A 19,847-nucleotide genomic window follows, 5' to 3' on the forward strand; every position below is an offset into this window, starting at 1 on the left:
ACAACACAGACGGGCAGTTAAATGTGCTGCTGCTTTATTCTTGTTGTATGAGGGAACCTACAAGCACACTTGCTCGTCGAAGACGGACTTAATTTGCAGACCGCGCATCCTCTCTTAACTTAATTCCAGTGGCATCTGGGAGGCCAATGTGGAAGCCCAATCGGAAGCAGCCGAGCAATCTGTTTATGTCCTGTAGCTTAGCAACACACAATTAGCATTAGACAGATCAGATCGATTGTTTTCCTGGAAGTCGCACTCATAGCAAATGAATTGACAAGTCAGTGCAACATATGAGGGGATAACTGTAAACGTAAAGGTGGGGTTATCATACACGCAGTAAAAAATTAACTCCGGTCGACGTGTGTAGGCGTGCGGGGACATCGTTGTCCCACTTACCCACTTACGAAAGGTCTCTGTTGCCGGAAGGCCTTTTGGTGGCGGCTCCTTGAGGACCACTGGACGTGGATTTGCAACCTGATCACTCTATTACGCACCGTTGCACTTATCAGCCAGGGGCAGAATGAATCCCACCGGTGTATTTTATTTTTTTTTTTTTACAAACTGGCCTTTTGCATCCATTTTAATATCATGATGCTGCTTGATTAGGTACATTTAATCAGAAAAAATGGTTAGGTATTATGTTTATTACCTTATCTTTAATCGCCATTTCATCTACAGTACGGTACATTTCTCACATTTGCTTAATTGTCTCTTCATAATATTAAGTAAGTATTTTCAATCAGGTTCATTTTGACCTGATGCGCACTAAAATAAAAGTTATTATTTTTTTAATAGGTGTCTCTATATGTCTGCCTCTCCACTCAGCTTTCTCTCATGGCCACCTGCTGACTGAGTGCAGCTCATCTCTTTTGTTGCCATGTCACTCATCGTTCTTGTGGAAGTACTTTGAGCCAATTGGGGCCTTTGGCTGCATGTGAGAGGGAAAAAAAAAGAGATGACGATATCGAATGACCTAGAGGTGCTGAAAGGACAGTGGCAGTAAAGACTGCCCACTTATGAAAACTCATGTCTGTTTTGTTTGGTTACTGTATTGCACTTGTTGTTCACTTTATTGGGCAATGGACTCGAATGCAAAAACATCCCTCTCTGTGCATCACTGTCTTTCTAAAGGCTGACCTTTGGATATGGAGCTTGTATCGGATCGCGGTATTTTTACTTGAATGTAATACACATCTGGAGGGGAACATCATTGATGGCTGACAAGTTTCTTTTAATTTGTTATGAACACAGTTCGAACACAAACTGCTTATAAAATACACCCAATAAAAAAAAGACCATGTGTCATCCATCAAAGTCCTGTTTGACTTTGTCAAATTTATTTACTCATCTACATGAAAGTAGGGGGGGGCGGTCAATTCTTGTTGGAAGACAGATAAAAAAAAATTCCTCTGTGAGTTAAAACCAAAATATATAGATTTAAATATACATAACACAATAAATTCAACCATCTGGGGCAATGAGAATAAACGCTTTCATAAGGGGGCCTCGAATGTACAAGTGAAACATTGGAGGAAATGCATTGAAGGCAACTGCTTGTTAGCAAAGTTTGCACAAAAATAGTCTCGATCATTCCCCGTGAAGTCATGGATGGGGCATGAGGCAAGTAGGGAGTGCGTATGTACCGATGGTAAATATTTAGAATGGCATCATACATATTGCAGGGACTGGGTTCAAGTTTAGTGAAAGAAAACAGACTGGGGCTGGTTAGTATCTAAGTAGTGGTTCGCAAAATAAGAACAGTTGTTCCACGAAAATGGTTAGTTTTGTTTTCATAATAATTTTGTTTGTAACTAAGGATCACAATATTTAAAACGGTGGAGACCAATCAGTATCTGTATATATCTGTTAAAGGTTTGACAATATTTACAAGCCAGATTTTTCAAACTTTTAAAGGGTGCATTGTTTTGCGTTAAAATGGAACAAGTCTGCCCTCGGCTGGTCAGCAAGAGCAACTACACGGTGAAAGCAGGAAAAGGGGGCGTGGGTTAAGGTGGGATGGGATCCACATTCAATTTTTTCCAATTATGATGTTACAAAAAAAAATGCAACGGTCATCATAATAAATTCGAATCACTTTTTAAAAGATACAAAATTGCCGAGCTGGACCATATGAACTGCAACACATGTATAAGTGTGACCATTCACAGAACAACATGAAAGAAATGGCTTTGATGTACATATGAATATCAACTATGGATGTATTGGGCCCTGGAGTGCTGTTAGAAAAAGGGAATCCAATAAAACCGGGGAGTAAAGATCTTCACTTGCTAGCTTCTGGAGGAAAAACTCCGAAGAGTGTTGACAATCCTGTCACTTTGAGGTCTCCATTGTTCATCTTTATTTGAGTCTCCCAACCTGAGTGTCTTCCACTTGCATTTGAAACAGTCCAACGGTCCCTGTTTGCCTTTCCATCCATTTACGCTTAAAAGAGGAGACAATCAGCTGTAGGCGGGTATTTGTGTTCTGTTCATTTCCCCCAAACAGTGATGGCTGACACCCTATCACATTATTGTTATTAATATCACCCTGCATGGCAGAGACAACGTTTACTTCCCAGGCTTTGGTTTTGGATTTGTCAAAGCGACACGGACGTGCATCTCCATGCAACTGCAAATGCACGTGTGTGTGTGTGTGTGTGTGCATTGTTCTTGCAGTCCTGCATCCTGAGAGACCCACTGAAAAGGAAAATAACTAAGAGTGAGCATTCCCAGCCAACTCGTATACTGTCACCACACAAACAGCCACTGTTGCTCCACCACACTCGGATAAAAAATAAATAACACAACAGCAGTGACAAACGGGATCTCTGGCCTGATGCAGCACCTGCAAAAAATAACAATTAAACAAATTATTGTATTATAATACATATAATCATCCAAACTATATGGAAAAAAATCATAAATGTTTCACTTTCTTCAACCTGTGCATCAGTGTCACATTTTGAATTAAACTTCCCACAATATTCAAAATTATTGCGATACACTGATATAAAAGTATCAGTACTACCGTATATTCCGCACTATAAGACGCATCGGAGTATAAAGCGCACCATCAATTAATGGCCTATTTTAAAATTGTTTTCATATTCAGCATAGGGGGCATCGCATTATAAGGCGCATAGAATAGAAGCTATAATAGTAGCTGCTGTTGCATTATGAATCCACTCAATGGAGCTACGCTGAAAGAGATACAATACAATGGAGCTTTATTTATGGAGCGCTTTCACAACCGCTGCGGCTGCAACAAACCCTTTACAAAATATTTCAAATACTACGTCCGAGAAATCAAAATATTGATCCATATATATAAGGCGCATCGGATTATAAGGCGCACTGTCGGCTTTTGAGAAAATTGAAGCTAATACTGTAACAACACAACTTATATAAAAATGTAGAAAGAGGGGAAGGAGAGCCAGACGGAAAATATGAAATGTGGGTGACAGGAAGCGGAACAGGGATGAAATCTTTATTGTTAGATCTTTTTATTGTTCACATTATGTGGGAAAATAACTATTTTTTGCCTTTGCAAAGATAATCTTGCACAGCTCACACTGACACTCATTTAATGTTTCACATTGTGGCTGTCATTTTTTCCATCTTTTACACTCATCTTGAACCCACCTTAATTCTGAAGGGCAGAAACCAGGAAGTGGAACTTAATCACGTGTTAGTGACAATTGAGACTGTTCTGCTCTACAATGTGGCATGTTTCATACTATTCACAATACAGAGGCAATATTTATCCACCCAAAAATACCCTCAACCCCCCTAACTCACCTCTGCTTCGGGACACGCCAAAGACCTCAAGGCCAAAGGATAAAGGCAAGAGAAAAGAACAAGAATAGAAACAAAAACTGCAAAAAAAGAAAGCAAAAAGACAGAAAGAGAGAAGGTGAGAGAATTAGAGGAACATGCAGCATGTTAGTCACATCAGGAACACACACAGAGGAATAAGGTGCGGGAAGTCACCAATATTTCATGAGCCAGAAACATTTTGATGACATTTCATACACAAGGGGGAGTGCAAGTCTACCTTTTCCTCGAGGTCTTTAATCTGCCTCCTTTGGATCTCTGTCTTGTCCTCAAGATCTCGAATTCTCTTCAAAAAAAAAAAAGAAAAAAACAATAAAGATTCATTTGGTTCACGGTTAACAAAAACTAAAAGCTCCAAAAAATAGTTCAAACTAGAATAAAAAATAAAATAATTTCATTCAATAAAATAAAAGCACACGCACAAAAAAAAGAAAACTAACTGGAACTACATTTTCACATTTATATTCGAACTAAAACCAACAAGATTTTTAAGGATTAATTTCATCCAAGAGTTTCATTTTAATTGTATTTATTTTACTTTTACTGTTCGCCCATACAGAAGAAGGAACAGTGCTTTGGGAAATGGAGTGTTTGGCTTTTTTTTTTCCTAAATCCTGCACTCAACAAACACATCATACGTGTAAGAAAAAACTAAAACTAATTCTAAATCTAAAAAAAAAAAAACATCTAAATAAAACAAAGTGTTCTTGGGAGTAAAAAATGAACCCACTCTAAAATTAACCGGAAAAAAAAGTGAAACTAAATCAAAACAAACTATCATGAAAAATCCCGCACTGTTATAATCTTGATTTGGCGATCACGCACATACGGACGTACCTGGTGCGCCTGGTGCAACAGCTCCATCCTTTCCTGCAGGATCTGACAGTCATACTCTCGACTCTTCCTCAGCATCTGTCTTCTCAGCTTGTCCACCGCCGTTCGCAGCTCATCCCGCTGAAGCTCGTCCAGGGGCTCACCGTATTTGATCACCTACAAGATGTTTATGAGTGATGGTTTGCATTGGGGGAGTCATACCATTTTTGTTATGTCATGTTGTGTTCAGCTCAAATTACCTTGTCCTGCTGCAAAGCGTTGTATAACGTCGCCTCCAACTCCTGGATTTGCTGTTTAAAAAGGTTAAAAATGAGCCGGTAGCAAGAGACAAGGGACAGTATGTGGTTTTCTTGTGAGTAATTACAAAGAGTGGTTTGATTCTGTATTGTGATTTACGCAAAGGCTTAGCCAGGATAATTATAATTGGAGTGGGGGTTTTGTCAGAAGCCTCTGCACTGAAATCCATCTGCATAATAATTTTAGGGATGCATTCCGATTCTAACTGACGATCAAGAACTCTGAACCGATGTGCACAAACAATATGTGATGTGCAGTAAAATGGCTTGATCGACTTAAGTGGCTAAAAGTCATTGATACCCCGACAGGGCCATCGGGCCACAGGTAATGTCGGACCCTGCTGACATAGAACACCTGCTTACCATGTAGGCCTGGTCCAGGGCTTGTTTTCTATAGTCCAGCTCCTCCTCCAGATATCCTTTCTGTTTACAGAACATCTCCTGTCGAGGGTTAGGATCAAAATTTAATGATCCGTGAAAGTTAATGAGCGTGGGATAGGCTCCAGCTAGCACTCACCATCTCTACCTCCAAGTCCATCATTTTCTGGTGCAGGGCTGCCTCGGTTCCCTCAATCTGCTGTATCCACTAGAGGGCAGAAAAGAACAAGCTTCAGCAAGTGATAAACAGACAAGTAGAAAACGAATTCAGCTCGTCAACAAACCGTTACCTTTTCTGCTAACGACAAAACGGTGCTAGCCTGAATAATGGCCACTTGTTCCTCATTCCTTAAGTTCTGAAATCCAAAAAGGAAATGGCGTGAATGAGCATTTACATACTTTTCAATCAAATAAGTCACAATGCACGTGTGACGTCAATTACCCCATTGTCTCCGAGGATATCTAAAAGTTTGATCAAATCTGGTATGCACACATCCTGTGGAAACAAGGCATGGGATCCGATTAAGATTGGAGCATGCAAACCCCGTTACATAAGTTTCACAATCCAACTCGAACGGCGTTCCATACCGTACCTTGACCCCCTCCTTCATACAATAGATCTGCAGTGCACTGACTCCCTCTGAGAAGGGATGCATCCTCAGGTGGTTGAAAGGAGGCGACCTCCTTTCTCGCTCCTGCGGCAGCAAACGCGCATCGTCGTTAACCACGCATCTGCTTACAATTACCCAACATAAACAAGCCATAAATCTCGGAATCCACAAAACCGATAATTGAACCAACAGGGAATACGAGTTGAGATTGTATCTGGAGTAGGTTTGAACGTGAAATAGAAATTTGACATGGAAATGAATGAGAATGACTGCAAAGTGCAGTTTAGCATTTCAAAGTGAGGCTTCAATGATCAGATTTTCTGTTTATGATCAGCTTTTACATTTTCGCATGGTTTTGCGTGACAAAACAAATTATTTCTCATCAAGTGGGAACATTCTTTGAGAGTAAGTGAGGCACACCTCTAATTCCAGGATCCTGAACTCTAACAGTTCATTCTGGTCCCTGGAGTCTTGGAGTTCCAGTTGGGCCCGGCTGCACTCCATCTCTGCTTTGTCTACCTGGACACCAAACGGTTTAAAAGGGAAAACGTCAGCTGAAGAAGCTCTTTGCAATGATTCGTGATTCATGTCCAACCTTCTCTAAAAGTTCATGATTTCTTCTTAAGAACAGTTGCTTCTCCTCCACCCATTTGGAGTCCTGATGTAGAAGAGACTTGACGTCAAACAATTTGAAAAAAAAAAAGACTCGGGCACTTTGATCTGCAGCATAAAGTCAAGTTTGAAGAAAATTGGTCTGTGTCACTTTTTAGTAGTGGCTAATCAAGTTTAACACACATTCATATCAACCGATTAAAATGACGGAGAACATTAGTCGTACATATTCTGATATTACACGAGAATATTTTTTGTTTGTTCCACTTATTTTTCCCATGCAGACAGCACAGAGATATGTAATCTCATTCTAAGAATCAAATTACAATTATTTTAGTTCCATGTCACTGCACTCACATGTTCAAGACATGTAAGTAAGACAAGTCCAAGGTAAATTCCATTTAAAAACGCTCATTGTCTGCTGCTTGGTCATAAATCATTTGAGCATAGCTTGCAGATCACACAATTTTATCAATGGGCACATGATTGTGCGTGTGTGTGTCATACCTGACCCTTCATCGTCAGCTCCCTCTCTAAATCTTCGATTTTGGCCTTGTACCTGAGTATGTCTGCTTGGAGCTGCTCCTGAGCCTGAAATATAAAAAAGTGACCCATTACACTGAGTGCCAGTGATCACTCAAGAATCGTATAGCTGGTGATGCTTTTTCATTTTGTGATGGAGTGAAATTGCTCTCACTGCTGGGGTAAAAGCCCGTGACTGAATTTTTACCAAGCTACACTCGCGCAGCGCAAGCTAGCATCCGCTTACACTCAACAGTAAGTGACAACCGGAGCACAACAATCATGGTAGTTTTGCGACTAGCACAAAATGTTTGAAGGTAAAATTCCAACTTTACAACTATTTCTTAACTTTTATTTCATTTGTATACCATAATTTGTACTCTAAATTGTACTGTACTTAGTGGATAGCTGGCCTTTCCTGCTTCATTCACTTGATCGGCCCGATCATATTCCAGTCCAGCACAACACTCAGTGTTTTTTGGGGACCAAAAACTTCAATCTCTCTCTCTCTCACAACTACGGCGCTTTGCTGGAATTAAGCCCGGCACTCCCACAATGTGGTCCTCTGGAGTCAGTCATGTGATGAGTCAATCATGTGAGAGGATCATGATTCAATCTGTTGTTCAATAACAAAAAAGAAATAATGACACGCAAAGCATTTTAGCGAGTTAATCTCCTACCGAAGCATTATGATGGCTGAACATCTCTTCTTGCGATTTCCTGGCTTGCTATCCTGATATCTGATGTTAAGTAAGAAGCAGCGCGTCTCACACATGCCTTCAAATACAGTCACGGGTGTGTCTCTAATTAACTCAAGTGTTGACGTATAACAACAATCAACAGTACGAAGCTTCCAAAGTCATGACATTGTCATCTGGCTTTATAAGGCAATGAAAAAAAAACGTACCTGAAAATTCTGTCATTATATATAAAAAAGAAAAACTGCATCTTTTTAATATAGTGAATGCAAATACAAAACTGATGCTGGTATGACAATAGCAGAAACATTTAGTGTACCTTGGCTTCCATCTCAGCATCCAGAATGCCTCCTTTCTGTTCCTGCAGCAGGGCGTATGCACGCTGTAAGGCCTGGTATTCCCTGGTCAGCTGACGGAACCGCAGCTCAGACTCTTCATTGGCGAGACGCTAACGAACACAGAGCGTGAACTGTCAATAATCTATCCATCTGTTTTCTATCAACAGGGACAATTCCAGGCACCTCTTAGTGGCCTCAAACTCTTGCAGCCCTTTCCAAGATCAGATCAAATTGGACAGTTTCAAATGAGTAGGATTGCTTTAAGCCACGCTGCACTTCACAGCGAGAAATCAGCCACAAATTGAATTGTCACAGTTCTGTTTCAGTCTGGCCAGCAGGTGGCATGAGCGGACTTCTGTGCACACCTGCTGCCAATCTATGATTAGTACACTCTGTATTTAAGGACCCCTCTGCTGTGCAACCGTTGTCAGAGTATTGCCTTTTCCTTGCTGCTTCCTTGCTCATAGACTGCTTTTGCTATAGACCTCGTCGTGTTGCGCTTTTGAACTCTCGGTACTAGTGATGGGTCCATGAGGCCTCATGAGGCGTGTCGACACAATGACACACTGTGTTGATACTGTACTGATACTGTGTCGCTGACCACTGCCATCTGCTGGACCTTCAAAATCCCTGCAGCCAACCCACTTGACAGACTGAACAAACTGATTTGATGATGACGTGTATACAATGCACTACCTCACTCTACCCAATGACTGGTACTGAATGAGTTAAAAGCTCAATGTGGCTACACTGAGCTTTTAACAAGCGCCATTGTTTATGTTGTTGTTTATGCTGTTTATATTGTCTGTACTGTTCAGATTACATGTCTTTTTTTATATAGTGTAGCTGCTATCCTTTCTTAGCTGCGTGTGTTTAATGCACAGCATGTTTACATGCATGTATGCACTGAGGATTGAGAGGAAGAAATTTCATGTCTAAGACTATGCTGCATGTCATACATAAAGTATATTTGACAATAAAGATGACATTGACCCTTGACAATATCATTCACATCCATGCATTCATATTGTATCATTGAATGTTTTTCAATAATGTGAAATTCGTGTGAATGAGGATGCTTGTGGGCTTTGTCTTCACAATTTTTGATTTAGAAAAATAAGATGCTCCAGTGTTTTAAATTTCAGTCTGTTGCATTTAATGCATGCTATTTCCTCTGTTGTGGAGAAGACACACACACAATGGAATAAGACATGTCAAAAATCCGAGAGGCACTTGGTGAGACAAGGAGATTTTAATGAATACCTTATTCTCCAAAAGGAGATCAAAATGGCTCTACGCGGCGGACAATTTGTATTTGTCCGGAAGTTGCTCCATAATATGAACGTACTGTAGCAACGTCACTCGAGTGAAGCGCGTCTCAGCACTCAGTCGATAGTCTGCTGCTCTCAGCTGTGCGCGCGAGCACGTACTTGCTAGAAGTCAGACGGACACATTTTTTTCTGATAATCAGTGTGTTTTCCGTATTGCCCAAACATATATTTTTATTCGAGCGAGGGTGAGGTCTGGCTTGTTTCGGCAATCGGCATCGTGTCGCCAGACGCACTTCCTTAGGATACACTGTGCGGGCTTTTGCTGCGTCAACGCCCCCTGGACTAAGTGCCGCAGCTTGGACTGTGCCAAGCAGCAGATGCAGTCTAAACTGCACCGGTGCAGTTCATGTGTCAATTAGCAGCCTGGACTGTGTCAACGCAGCCGATGCAGTCTAAACTGCGCCGGTGCAGTTCATGTGTCAATCACGTGACGTAATGTAGCGGCACATGCACCGACACGTGGTTTGCTCTGTGAGCCCGGCGCATGCATCAACGCATCGGTGTCGCTGGACCCATCACTACTCGGTACCGAGTATTTTGTATGTATGGTTTTTATTTTGTGATTTGGCTTTCGCTTGCGTGTATTTGCTACTGTTTTTTGTTTGCGGTTTTTATTTTCCTACCTTTCCTTTTGTGCAAGCGCTTTTTGTTACTCGTTTTTGTGCCCTCTGGTCCTTGTTTTGACCAGCACTTTATGTTACTTCTTTGGCAGTGCGATTTTTGTATATTAAACCCTTTTTTGCTACGAATACCTTGCTTGGTGTCTACACTTCTGGGATCCCAACTTTATTCGGCTTGCACGAACGTGACAAAAATGTTAAACTCTCAATATGTGTTTTGGTTGAGTCAGCATTTGTGTGTTGGGACTTGTCTGTTACTTGATCCCTAAATTCATTCCCAGACATGTACTGTATGTTTCCACAATTTCGGGACGCTTAAACCATAAAAAAAAAAAAACATCCAAAGGAAAAGCAAAGCCCGCAGGCATCGTGAATTTCTTGATGCACTGAGCTTCTTTGAAGAGGTTTGAAGGTTAAATGTGTTGTCAATAAACATCTGAGACGTCTTGATTAGTGAGGAGTAGAAATCAAACGATCACCTCATCCACGTCTTCATCGGGAGTAGCCGGTGTCCGGTCCGTGCGGAAAGAAGCCACCGAGGACGTTTCAGAATCCATTGACTCTTCATCATACCCGAAGTATGTGTCCACGACAATGTGCCTCTGCATAAAAGTCAACCGGTTTAAGATTTACAGAGGCAGAATTCTGTGACGGCTCTTGTATTGAATCTTATTCGACTCTATAGGCGCACCTATTGTTGTGGCCAATGAGTGCATTTCCTCGACTGGCTCACTAAATTCATCGGTTGTACGACTCTAGCCATATTGTTCACCACCATTTTGTGCAAGAACCACAACATTTTTGACTTACTGAACATAAATCTGAAATGTCTTTACCTTAATTGGTCTGGAACTCCTTTTATGTCTTTTTTTCCGAAGCAATTTCTCTCGATCCTGGAACCAAAGAAGAATTCAAATCAATATAATGCTTACAAGAAACTGAACCAAACTGTAAATGCAGACTGAAGTATTTTTATGATCCTTATGCGTGCGATTAACATGGAATGTTACCGAGCAAAACCACCATGCGGTCCCAGTCGTGATGCTCATTCATGCACATGCAAAACTTACTCTTGCAAGCTCGTCAATCATGCTTTGCTGCTCCAGGACTTGAAGCTTGAGAAAGGCTATTTCTTGGTCATCGTGGGCTTGGTCCAGGTCATTCAGAGACTTGGGTTTCTTCAGTGGAGGTTGAGAACTGATCTTTTCCCTCTGATAACACAAACAAAATTCACGCTAAGGTCAATTGGCCTTTCCAGAAATGAAGGGTACTCGTGCGATTCCGTGCTAACCATCTCAAGGTTCTCCTTGGCCAGATTCTTTGCTTTCTCCTCCAGCTTCTGGATAGTCAGAGTCAGCTCATCGTTCCGCTTATTCAGCAGCTTGTTCTTGTCCAACAGCGGCTTGCATTGCTTCTCCGACTCTCGCACGCGTTTCAGCTGCTCAGAGGAACACCGAATGTTGGCGGGGAGGAACGAGAAGCTGCGAGCAGTGAGGCGTAGTCAGGAGTCAACATACAAGTTCATTCCGCTCATCAACTAGCAGCGCGTTTCGGTCCTCCAGCTTGCGAATCGTGGAGTTGAGCTCAGCCACGCGCCTTTGATTTCTTCTCAGGTCCTGTAAAACAAAACAAAAAAAAAAGTCATATTTATGATCATAATCGTGTCACCAGCACAGACAAATGTATCTGGACAAGGACCGGAACAGTTTTTGAGAACTGTCAAAGAATGTCTGGCGGAGTGTGGTCAATGGTTGGTCTGCATTCCGTTTGCGCAAGTCTTTTTATTTCCTCATGACCGCTATGCCAAAATGGCTTCGTGCATGGTTTTACAGACCATAAAAAGGTGCTTCACATCCTTCCAGCGATGCAGCGGCCAATCAACCTTGGAGGCTTCTATGTTTGGATTCATGATGACTCATCAGCATTGTGAGATGAAATTTGGGATCATTAGATTTTTTTTTCTTTTGCCCTATGTGTCAACGCTTTGTCAATGTTTCAACCTTAAAAGCAAAAAAAATAAATTAAAAACAATGTCTGTATTCTGGGGGTAATGGCTCACAGCAACATGCATCCATCCATTTTCTAACCCGCTTATCCTCACACGGACGTGCTGGAGCCTATCGCAGCTGTTTTCGGGCAGTAGGGTGCAAACTGAACTAGTTGCTAGCCAATCGCACGGCACGCATTGACAAACAACCTTTTGCAGTAGGCAGGGTGCAAACTGAACTATTTGCTAGCTAATTGCACGGCACACATTGACCTTTTGCGCTCACAATTACACATATCACAGCAACATATATTCCAAAAAAAACAAACAAACAAACAAACTCTGAGCTAGTTCCATTTTTGGAATGGTGAACTTCACATTTTGAATTTTGAATGATGAGCTGTACTCGTCCAGGAATGTAATGAACAGATATTTTAATAAATTTGCTTACAGGCATTCTAGTTTAGTGCTTGCATCTGCTTGTTCCTTTAACCAAGGTTGTAATTACGCTTGGCATTAAAACCTTGTCGGTGTTGGCCAAGCCCCCCCCCCCCCAACCCACCTCCTTGTAGCAAGGCGTTTTAAAAATCCTGCCATTGCTTCATTATGTCTCGCCGCTTGACTAAAACTTTACATGTGTGTGCATGACCAATCTTGGCAGCGTATGGAAGGAGAATCTGAAATTGAGTAAACATCATGGAATTTAGACTAGTGGGCACAAGCACGGTTGAATTGATTATGCAGAAACGCAAGCCTCATGAGCGGTCACATTACAGAAAATGAATCGGACACGGATAACGCTCACTCATCGTATGTCTTAGTTCATGACAACCGATGAGCTGGTATTCTTGATACGAAGGCAGTGGTACAAATCAATGAAATCCGAATGATGCGTGTGTGATAGTTAGTAATCCACGGCTGTGCTAATTTGTTAAATCGCTTTGCTGCCTCCTTTTGTGGACTTGTTTGTTGACAGAGAGACAAGAGGACGGGTGTACTTACTGGACTACCACAGTGCTCTGCGCCATCCCCAGCGCGACCCGGAATCTCTCTTTTCGGGCTTCCTGCGCCGCACTCTGCCTCCTTGACCAGGAAAAGCTGCTCATCCAGCGCATCCTTCTGAAGCTGCAGCTTCTGGAGGAACCCTGTCGTTGACTCCATCTCCTTCTCCAGCGAGAAGATGATGCGATCTTTAGCTTTGATTTCATCCACCTGGAACAAGAGAGGAGCAAATACCTGTTTGGCCAGCATTTTATCCTCTGTACTCCTACGGGAAAGTTATTTCCAATCTTGAGATTTACAAAGGAGCAGCATCAGACCATCCCCCCCGCACACATCCCCTTTGAAAAACGTCATTGACTGGTATAGCGTCGGTGATCGTGCGTTACCAGTCTCCGGATGTCCCGTTCACAGTCCCACTTGATCTTGGAGATCTCTTCCCGGTGCTGCTGGTGCTCCACCCTCAGGTCGCCGGCCTTCATTTTATCTGCCTGGATCATGTTGCTGAGAGCCTCGTCTGTCTGCTTCTTGTTTGACTTCAGCTCGGCTATCTCCTGAAGGAGCTTCACTCTCTCCTGATCGAAGAAGCGGCGAGCGTCCTCTTTAGCTTCCAGAGTCAATGCCGTGCGCACCTACAGACACAGATTCGATTAGATTATTGAAGTATACCGTCAAGTGTGGGCATAGCTCACTGGAACTTTGCCAAAACACATTCATTCATGGGTACTAGTTCACCTTCTCGCCGCTGCCGTCCCGTATGGCGCTCAGCGCGGTCTTGAGTCTCTGGTTCTCCTGGTCTTTGATTTTGGCGTGCCGCGCCAGCTCTTGCTCATGCTGCCGCGTCAGATTTTCGCGGAGGGTTTGGAGCTCTTTTTGTTTATCCTCATGCCACTTGGCCCGCTGCTCCGTCAGCATGGCGGTGTGACGGTGCTGCTCCTGCTCGCGCACCCGCTTCACCTCCTGCAATTTGTCGCGCTCCAGCTTGCTCACCTTTTGCGCGGGGGAAAGTGCTCAAATGTCAGGATTACATAATAATGCACATAAAGCAATTAGATATAGGACTTGGTATAACATCGATGCTTAAAATGCCAAATTGCGCAACATAACGTACGAAGGCAATAAGCAAAAATGTTCACATTGTGCCTGGGGCTTGTTTGACGGTACCTTGCATTTTTCTTGGTGCAGTTCGATCTGAATGTCAGTCAGCTTGGACCTGAGATCTTCATTGGCTGCCTGCAAAGCAGAAATGAGTGCTTCGGGCTTCTCGCCCTTCGCACGCCCTTTCTTGGCCATTGATTCAATTGCTAGAATGTCTCTTCCGATGCGTTCATGGAGACTTCACAGAAACGGTCCACGGTGATCCCAAGGCTTCCCGTTTCTCCTCTTCTTCATTCTCCTGTTCGACAAAGGGGCTGGGTGAGGGTCAGGGGGGCGGGGGGGCAGACCAGCAGAGACATTTCTTTTAAGTTATAGGTAAGACTTTAGCAAAAGTGGAGCGTTAATGTTTCAAAGGGAAAAGGGGCTGAACAATTAAATGCTTTGAGAAAATGTGATTTTCCAAGTGCAAAGGTTGCGATTTCACTGGTCGTTTGAAGCCAGGATGTGTGTCATTTTCAGAAATGTTTCTGTCTAAAGAGGCCTTTAGGTTACGAGCTCACTCGCTAGAAATTATACCGCCCAAGGTAAAAAAAAAAATCCCCGCCTGCGCACGACTCGATCTATGGCCAATAAATCAAGCCATCAATCTTGATGCTCGTCCGAATTTGAACAAGGAAGCATCGCTGGAGCTGCTTGGAATGACTGTTGGCACTCATCCGATATTTTTGAAATCGGCAGATGTTATCAGGGCTCTCATTGCTCAAGACAAGGTTGTTTCCTTCGACACACTAACAGTTCCAGTGAGGAAATTCTTCGATTCTTGAATGCCGACAAGCGCAGGCGATCAAATAATGTTCCAAGACGATCAACTGTAGCAATTAATTACCATTCACATGACAACACACTGGAAATATTCTAGAAGGCGATTTGAATCCATCCTGAAAGCAATTCAAACATATCGGCTTGCATAATTTGCAGTCAGAGAGGGCAAGTCAAGCAAAAATATTGTCTGTTCTTCAAATGTGACAAGTCTCGACAATGATTGACAGGTAATATTAATGTCTCAGCACAGCACTTCAACCAGGCATGAAAGAGTTCTGCGCAGAATGTTATCAAGCCCTTGGGGCCCCTTTGGTGAACTTTTTTAAAAATAAATTCCTGTTAGAATAAATGAGCATAATGACATTTATGATTTGGTTCATTATGTGGAAATTTTGATTATTTATCCCTTGGAGCCGTAGAAAAATGACTTGAATCGAACCATTTCATTTATTGAGCTATGTATTAAATCATTGTTGATTTCATGAGAAAGATCCGACATCGGATTTTTTTTTTGCTCAATACAACACATGCACTGAAAAGAAAATTAAAACAAGATGAAGAACAATGCCAAGTAATTTCAGATGCATGACATCAACGGTCTCGATCTGCTGCCTTTTTTCCATTCCGCCACTGTTTATTTTTGTGTTTCTAATTTGAACAATCTGAGTGAGCTGCCCACTAAATCTTCCCAAAGATTCGTATGGGAACCAGTGATACAAAGATAACCAGAGAAGAAATTGCATAACATCGCTTAAAAGATTTTGCAATACAGATTAAAGATAAAGTCACATGGAATCAACATGGACGTAACACACCGCAATCAAGTGCCCTTTGATTCACTTTTTAAGTCACTCTTGTGGAGCTCGCCCAATGAAAACAGTGCCTGCATTTGCATTGCGCATTCCAATCTTTAATTTCTGGAATCTTTCCGTGTGTTGGGCGACTATTAATTTTTAAAAGTAAAAATTGCTGACACACAGCCATCCCCCTGACAAATTAAGTGACATTTCTCGCGACATCCCTGATCTCTCAAGGAACACTTTTGGTTGGGAATCACCGCATAAAGGTATCCTGTAAAATTTCATATGGGGAGAAATAAACCCCCATTCATAATTGACAATCATGCTTCTGGATCCCACGGCTCCGAAATCAGATTATTCTTCAGATTAAACAACTCATGTCAATGTGGACCACAAGACATGTGCTCTTTGATCACTGCTGGGTCAAAATGATCTGAAATATTACAGAGTCTATGAAGATAATGAGTCCTCATTTTGGTGCTGCCATGTACAACACCTTCATGCAAAGCCAACCACAGTTTACGAGGAGCACTAATACGGTATTAACCTAGAAACCAGAAATGAATTTACTGTATTTTTCAAGGTGATTACTGTCATGTTTCATCTTCTGATAGCAATCCGCTGGCAAGTCCACCAAAGGGTCTGGCTGCTTCTCTGATAACTCTACAGCAGAATCAGTGGATGTCTGAAAAGTCGATGTCCAAAAAGTTTTGCAGGAATGTATTGTGGGGTAGCTATCCCTCTAATATCCCTCTCACGATTTTCGACTTATGATGGAAATACTTTTATTTTTGTTGGAGAGAAAAGCTGCACTCCTGCCTTGCTTCTCCTGCTTCCCTGCACTTGGGCCCTCGACCATGCAAAACACGAACAAAAATAAAAAAATCTTCACATAACTTGCTGGCATCTATATGATCATATTAGAGAAATATTCACTGGCCAGCCACATCATTTCGTATAGAAAATAAAATACAATGTAAAAAAAAAAGTATATTCTTCAATTTTAGATGAAGGCAACTTATGTTAAAGATTTGGCTAAATATTTAAATAGAAAAATAAAATGGAACTGTGCAATTTGGAGCCACCCAAAATCTTTCAAAACGAAAGCAAAAGCAAAACAATTTTTGGAGGTCTGACAGTATTGTGTAGAATTTAGCAATTCTCTTCTCATCAAATATTCTCAGATTTCTGTTGACCTTCCTGAGAGCAAATTGACGACCTTTGTGAATAAGGTCTGAAAAATAAGCAAAAATAAGCAAAATAAGCATCAAAATAAGCATCTGAGCTCCCATCGGGGGAAGAAAAATCAAAATTTTAACTTTTTCCTTTTTTGTTTTTACATGTTATGGACCAAACCAGGAACTGAATCATCATTTATGGACGCGGGCGGTCACACATTTGTCATTTGAATATATTAGGATTTTTTTTTTTTATTTGCAGCCATCAATACCCAAGATGATAGCGTGTATTACGGTGAAACTCACCAGAAGAATTAATGCGATTTAGCATTGAGACACTTTCAATTAATAGCATTTTATAATCTTTGCTTCTCACTTGAACACTTTGAGGCGACTTGCTAATCCACATTATGCAATGAAATCATCAACAGCTCAACTAAAGGCGGCATAAATGAGCAACCAGGGAACTTTAACGAGTCTGGCAAAATATAGTATCCACTCAGTGGATGGATGCATCTTATTACTTATTACTGATTCGTCTTACTGTTTATTGTATATGTTAAATCGCTCCATGTACAGCACTTTGTATGCAGCGATGGCTGTTTGAAAGTGCTCTATAAATACTGTTGACTTGACATGACTTGTTGAATTGTGTCAAGAAAAAGCATCAAGAATAAGACATTAATTGCACCCCATTTGGGTAAAGCCAGTCAGTGGATTCCTCGTGACGCTATTTTGATTACTTTTACATACTGTACAAACACATGTCTCAGTACTACTAATGCTCTAAGCAGCCAATAGCCTTGATGTGTACTTGTTTTTTTTAAACGTACAGTAATAGTATCACCAATGTGCCCCTCTGTCACTACGGCTGGATGTGTTAAAATTAGGCCAGTGTGACACCCCCGAGGCAGATGCAGGCTTGCAGAGACTAACGTGTGGCACTGTCTAAGGTCTGGTTCGGACCACCAGCATCCTCCTCTTGTTTGCTATAACCTTCTAGCAAACATGCAGTTAAGGGTGCAGGTGTACCAAGTGGCTGATGTATGGCGACTGAGACATCCGATTCTCGCACACTCCGTTACGGTGCTGAAAATGGCCATTGAGCATACCCCCCCCCCCCTTTTCCTCTTTCTCCCCGTCCCACTCTCACGTCACCCGTGTGGTGCAGGCCGAGAATCTCCCACTTCCGACATGCAAGCTAAGCCGATGCCGCTGGCCGAAATACTGCAGAATGCCGCTTTGTTGTGTGTTATCACAGCAAAAATAACATTAATCGACAGACTGTCAGCTCGCATCAAATCGGTAATAACACAGAAGATATTCAACGCATGCTTGCCAGTTGCCTGCCTAAAAGGCCCGCTAGGAGCGGAAAAGCCCCACACGAGAATGATGCTCGAGCAAGAACGTGGCCGTGTAGCGTTGTCTTACCTCACAGTGCGATGCGAGATGTCCTAACGGGCGTGAAACGAACCGCATGGCGGGTTATTGGACGACTTTAGATGGACAAAAAAGAGGAGAGCATCATCATCAGACAGCTCGATGGAGGTGATGATGAGGGTGAGGAGGAGGAGGAGGAAGAAGGAGGAGGATGCTGGAGTTTAAGCACCGCCCACATCGTCACGATGAGATCACTGATTTCCGCCGCAGTCCACCGACATTGGCCGGCTATAGATGAGTAAACACATAATGCCCACTTATAAGATAAAGATGTCTTTTCACAGTCGTATCTAATTTTATCCAACGACGTTTGTCTTTTCACAGTCTTATCTCATTTCTATCACTTCTGTACATTTTACATAAATTCATACAAAATCTAGCTAGCTAGCTAGCTAGCTAACGTCTTCCGGCAAAATGGTTTGCAGAAAGTTTCAATATCATGAGAGGGGATTTTGTAGTTCAAAGGTATTAGTTTAGAGAAGAGGACAAAACAATTTCCACAGCAACAAGTACAGTATATCAAAAGAACAGTGAAGGAAGTCATATACAAAGAGGAGTAATGTGGAGCAACAGCGATATTGCCAAAAACTGGATGTCCTTCCCAAAAGTGGTTCAAAGAAAAAAAATACGTCTTCATATGCGTACCCTTTTGCAGGGGTGGGAAAACTACGGCCCGTGGGCCAAATCCGACCCGTTGGTCTTTTTAATCCGGCCCGCCGAAGGTTGGTACACAATTATGGTTCGATGTCAACGACTGCATTCATTTCATTTGGACTTGTAATGAAAGGCATTTCAATGGCAGGTGGCACAGTTACTTGAAGTTACAGAGCATAGGGAGGAAGGAGGAGACGATACGGAAGCCTGCAGTAGCGCCAAGTCAAGCAAATCCCGTTCGATACGACGGAATAATGTACTCTTAAAGTCTGAAAACGTGCCAAAAAAATGCTAAATACCGCTTTTTAAATAAAGAAATCCAATTAATATGTCGAATTTAGTTCACCCTTTTGACCCGGCCCTCCATAATATTTTCTGTTTCTCATGTGACCCTATGCAAAAAATAATTGCCCACCCCAGCTATTGAGGTAGGTACAGTGACCGCCCTCCCTTCACCGCCCTACCTTCTGGCAAGAGCTACAGTGCGCTGCAAGTACACACTATAACCTTCACTCTCACGCTGACTTGGAACTTCACACCTCGACCTGAGCATTTCAAATTTACATACCCATGTGAATACCAGTCCGCATGATGTAGCAGTAACAATATGTACAACCATGCTCTGCAACAGTGCACTCAGCACTTGCCACTTTTTTTCAGTTTTATTCACCCTGTCACTTCCTAATATATCTTGCCTGTATGGTACATTTTTTATGCTCAGCTAAAACGTCAGTGTTGACGATAAAAATATCTTAGCTAATTTTAGCTTAGCTTAGTTTATATGAAATAATTTGAT

The 19,847-nt window shown here is 42.0% G+C and overlaps 1 protein-coding gene across 1 annotated transcript; it reads right to left on the reverse strand.

Annotated features, from left to right (window-relative positions):
* Positions 1 to 1,210: 1,210 nt before the first annotated feature.
* jakmip2 (janus kinase and microtubule interacting protein 2) lies at positions 1,211 to 18,553 on the reverse strand. The gene is given in 24 exon segments (XM_052046825.1): positions 1,211 to 2,736; positions 2,738 to 2,844; positions 4,054 to 4,119; positions 4,671 to 4,823; positions 4,907 to 4,957; positions 5,327 to 5,404; positions 5,481 to 5,549; positions 5,632 to 5,697; positions 5,784 to 5,837; positions 5,935 to 6,036; positions 6,373 to 6,471; positions 6,548 to 6,610; positions 7,072 to 7,155; positions 8,104 to 8,232; positions 10,553 to 10,675; positions 10,910 to 10,966; positions 11,144 to 11,284; positions 11,365 to 11,511; positions 11,591 to 11,689; positions 13,063 to 13,272; positions 13,449 to 13,691; positions 13,795 to 14,049; positions 14,224 to 14,471; positions 18,389 to 18,553. Coding segments are annotated over 23 exon segments (2,694 nt in total). The 5' UTR covers positions 14,353 to 14,471; positions 18,389 to 18,553; the 3' UTR covers positions 1,211 to 2,567.
* Positions 18,554 to 19,847: the final 1,294 nt, after the last annotated feature.

The sequence above is a fragment of the Hippocampus zosterae genome, chromosome 16, assembly GCF_025434085.1.
Source record: "Hippocampus zosterae strain Florida chromosome 16, ASM2543408v3, whole genome shotgun sequence".
Classification (NCBI taxonomy): Eukaryota; Metazoa; Chordata; class Actinopteri; order Syngnathiformes; family Syngnathidae; genus Hippocampus; species Hippocampus zosterae.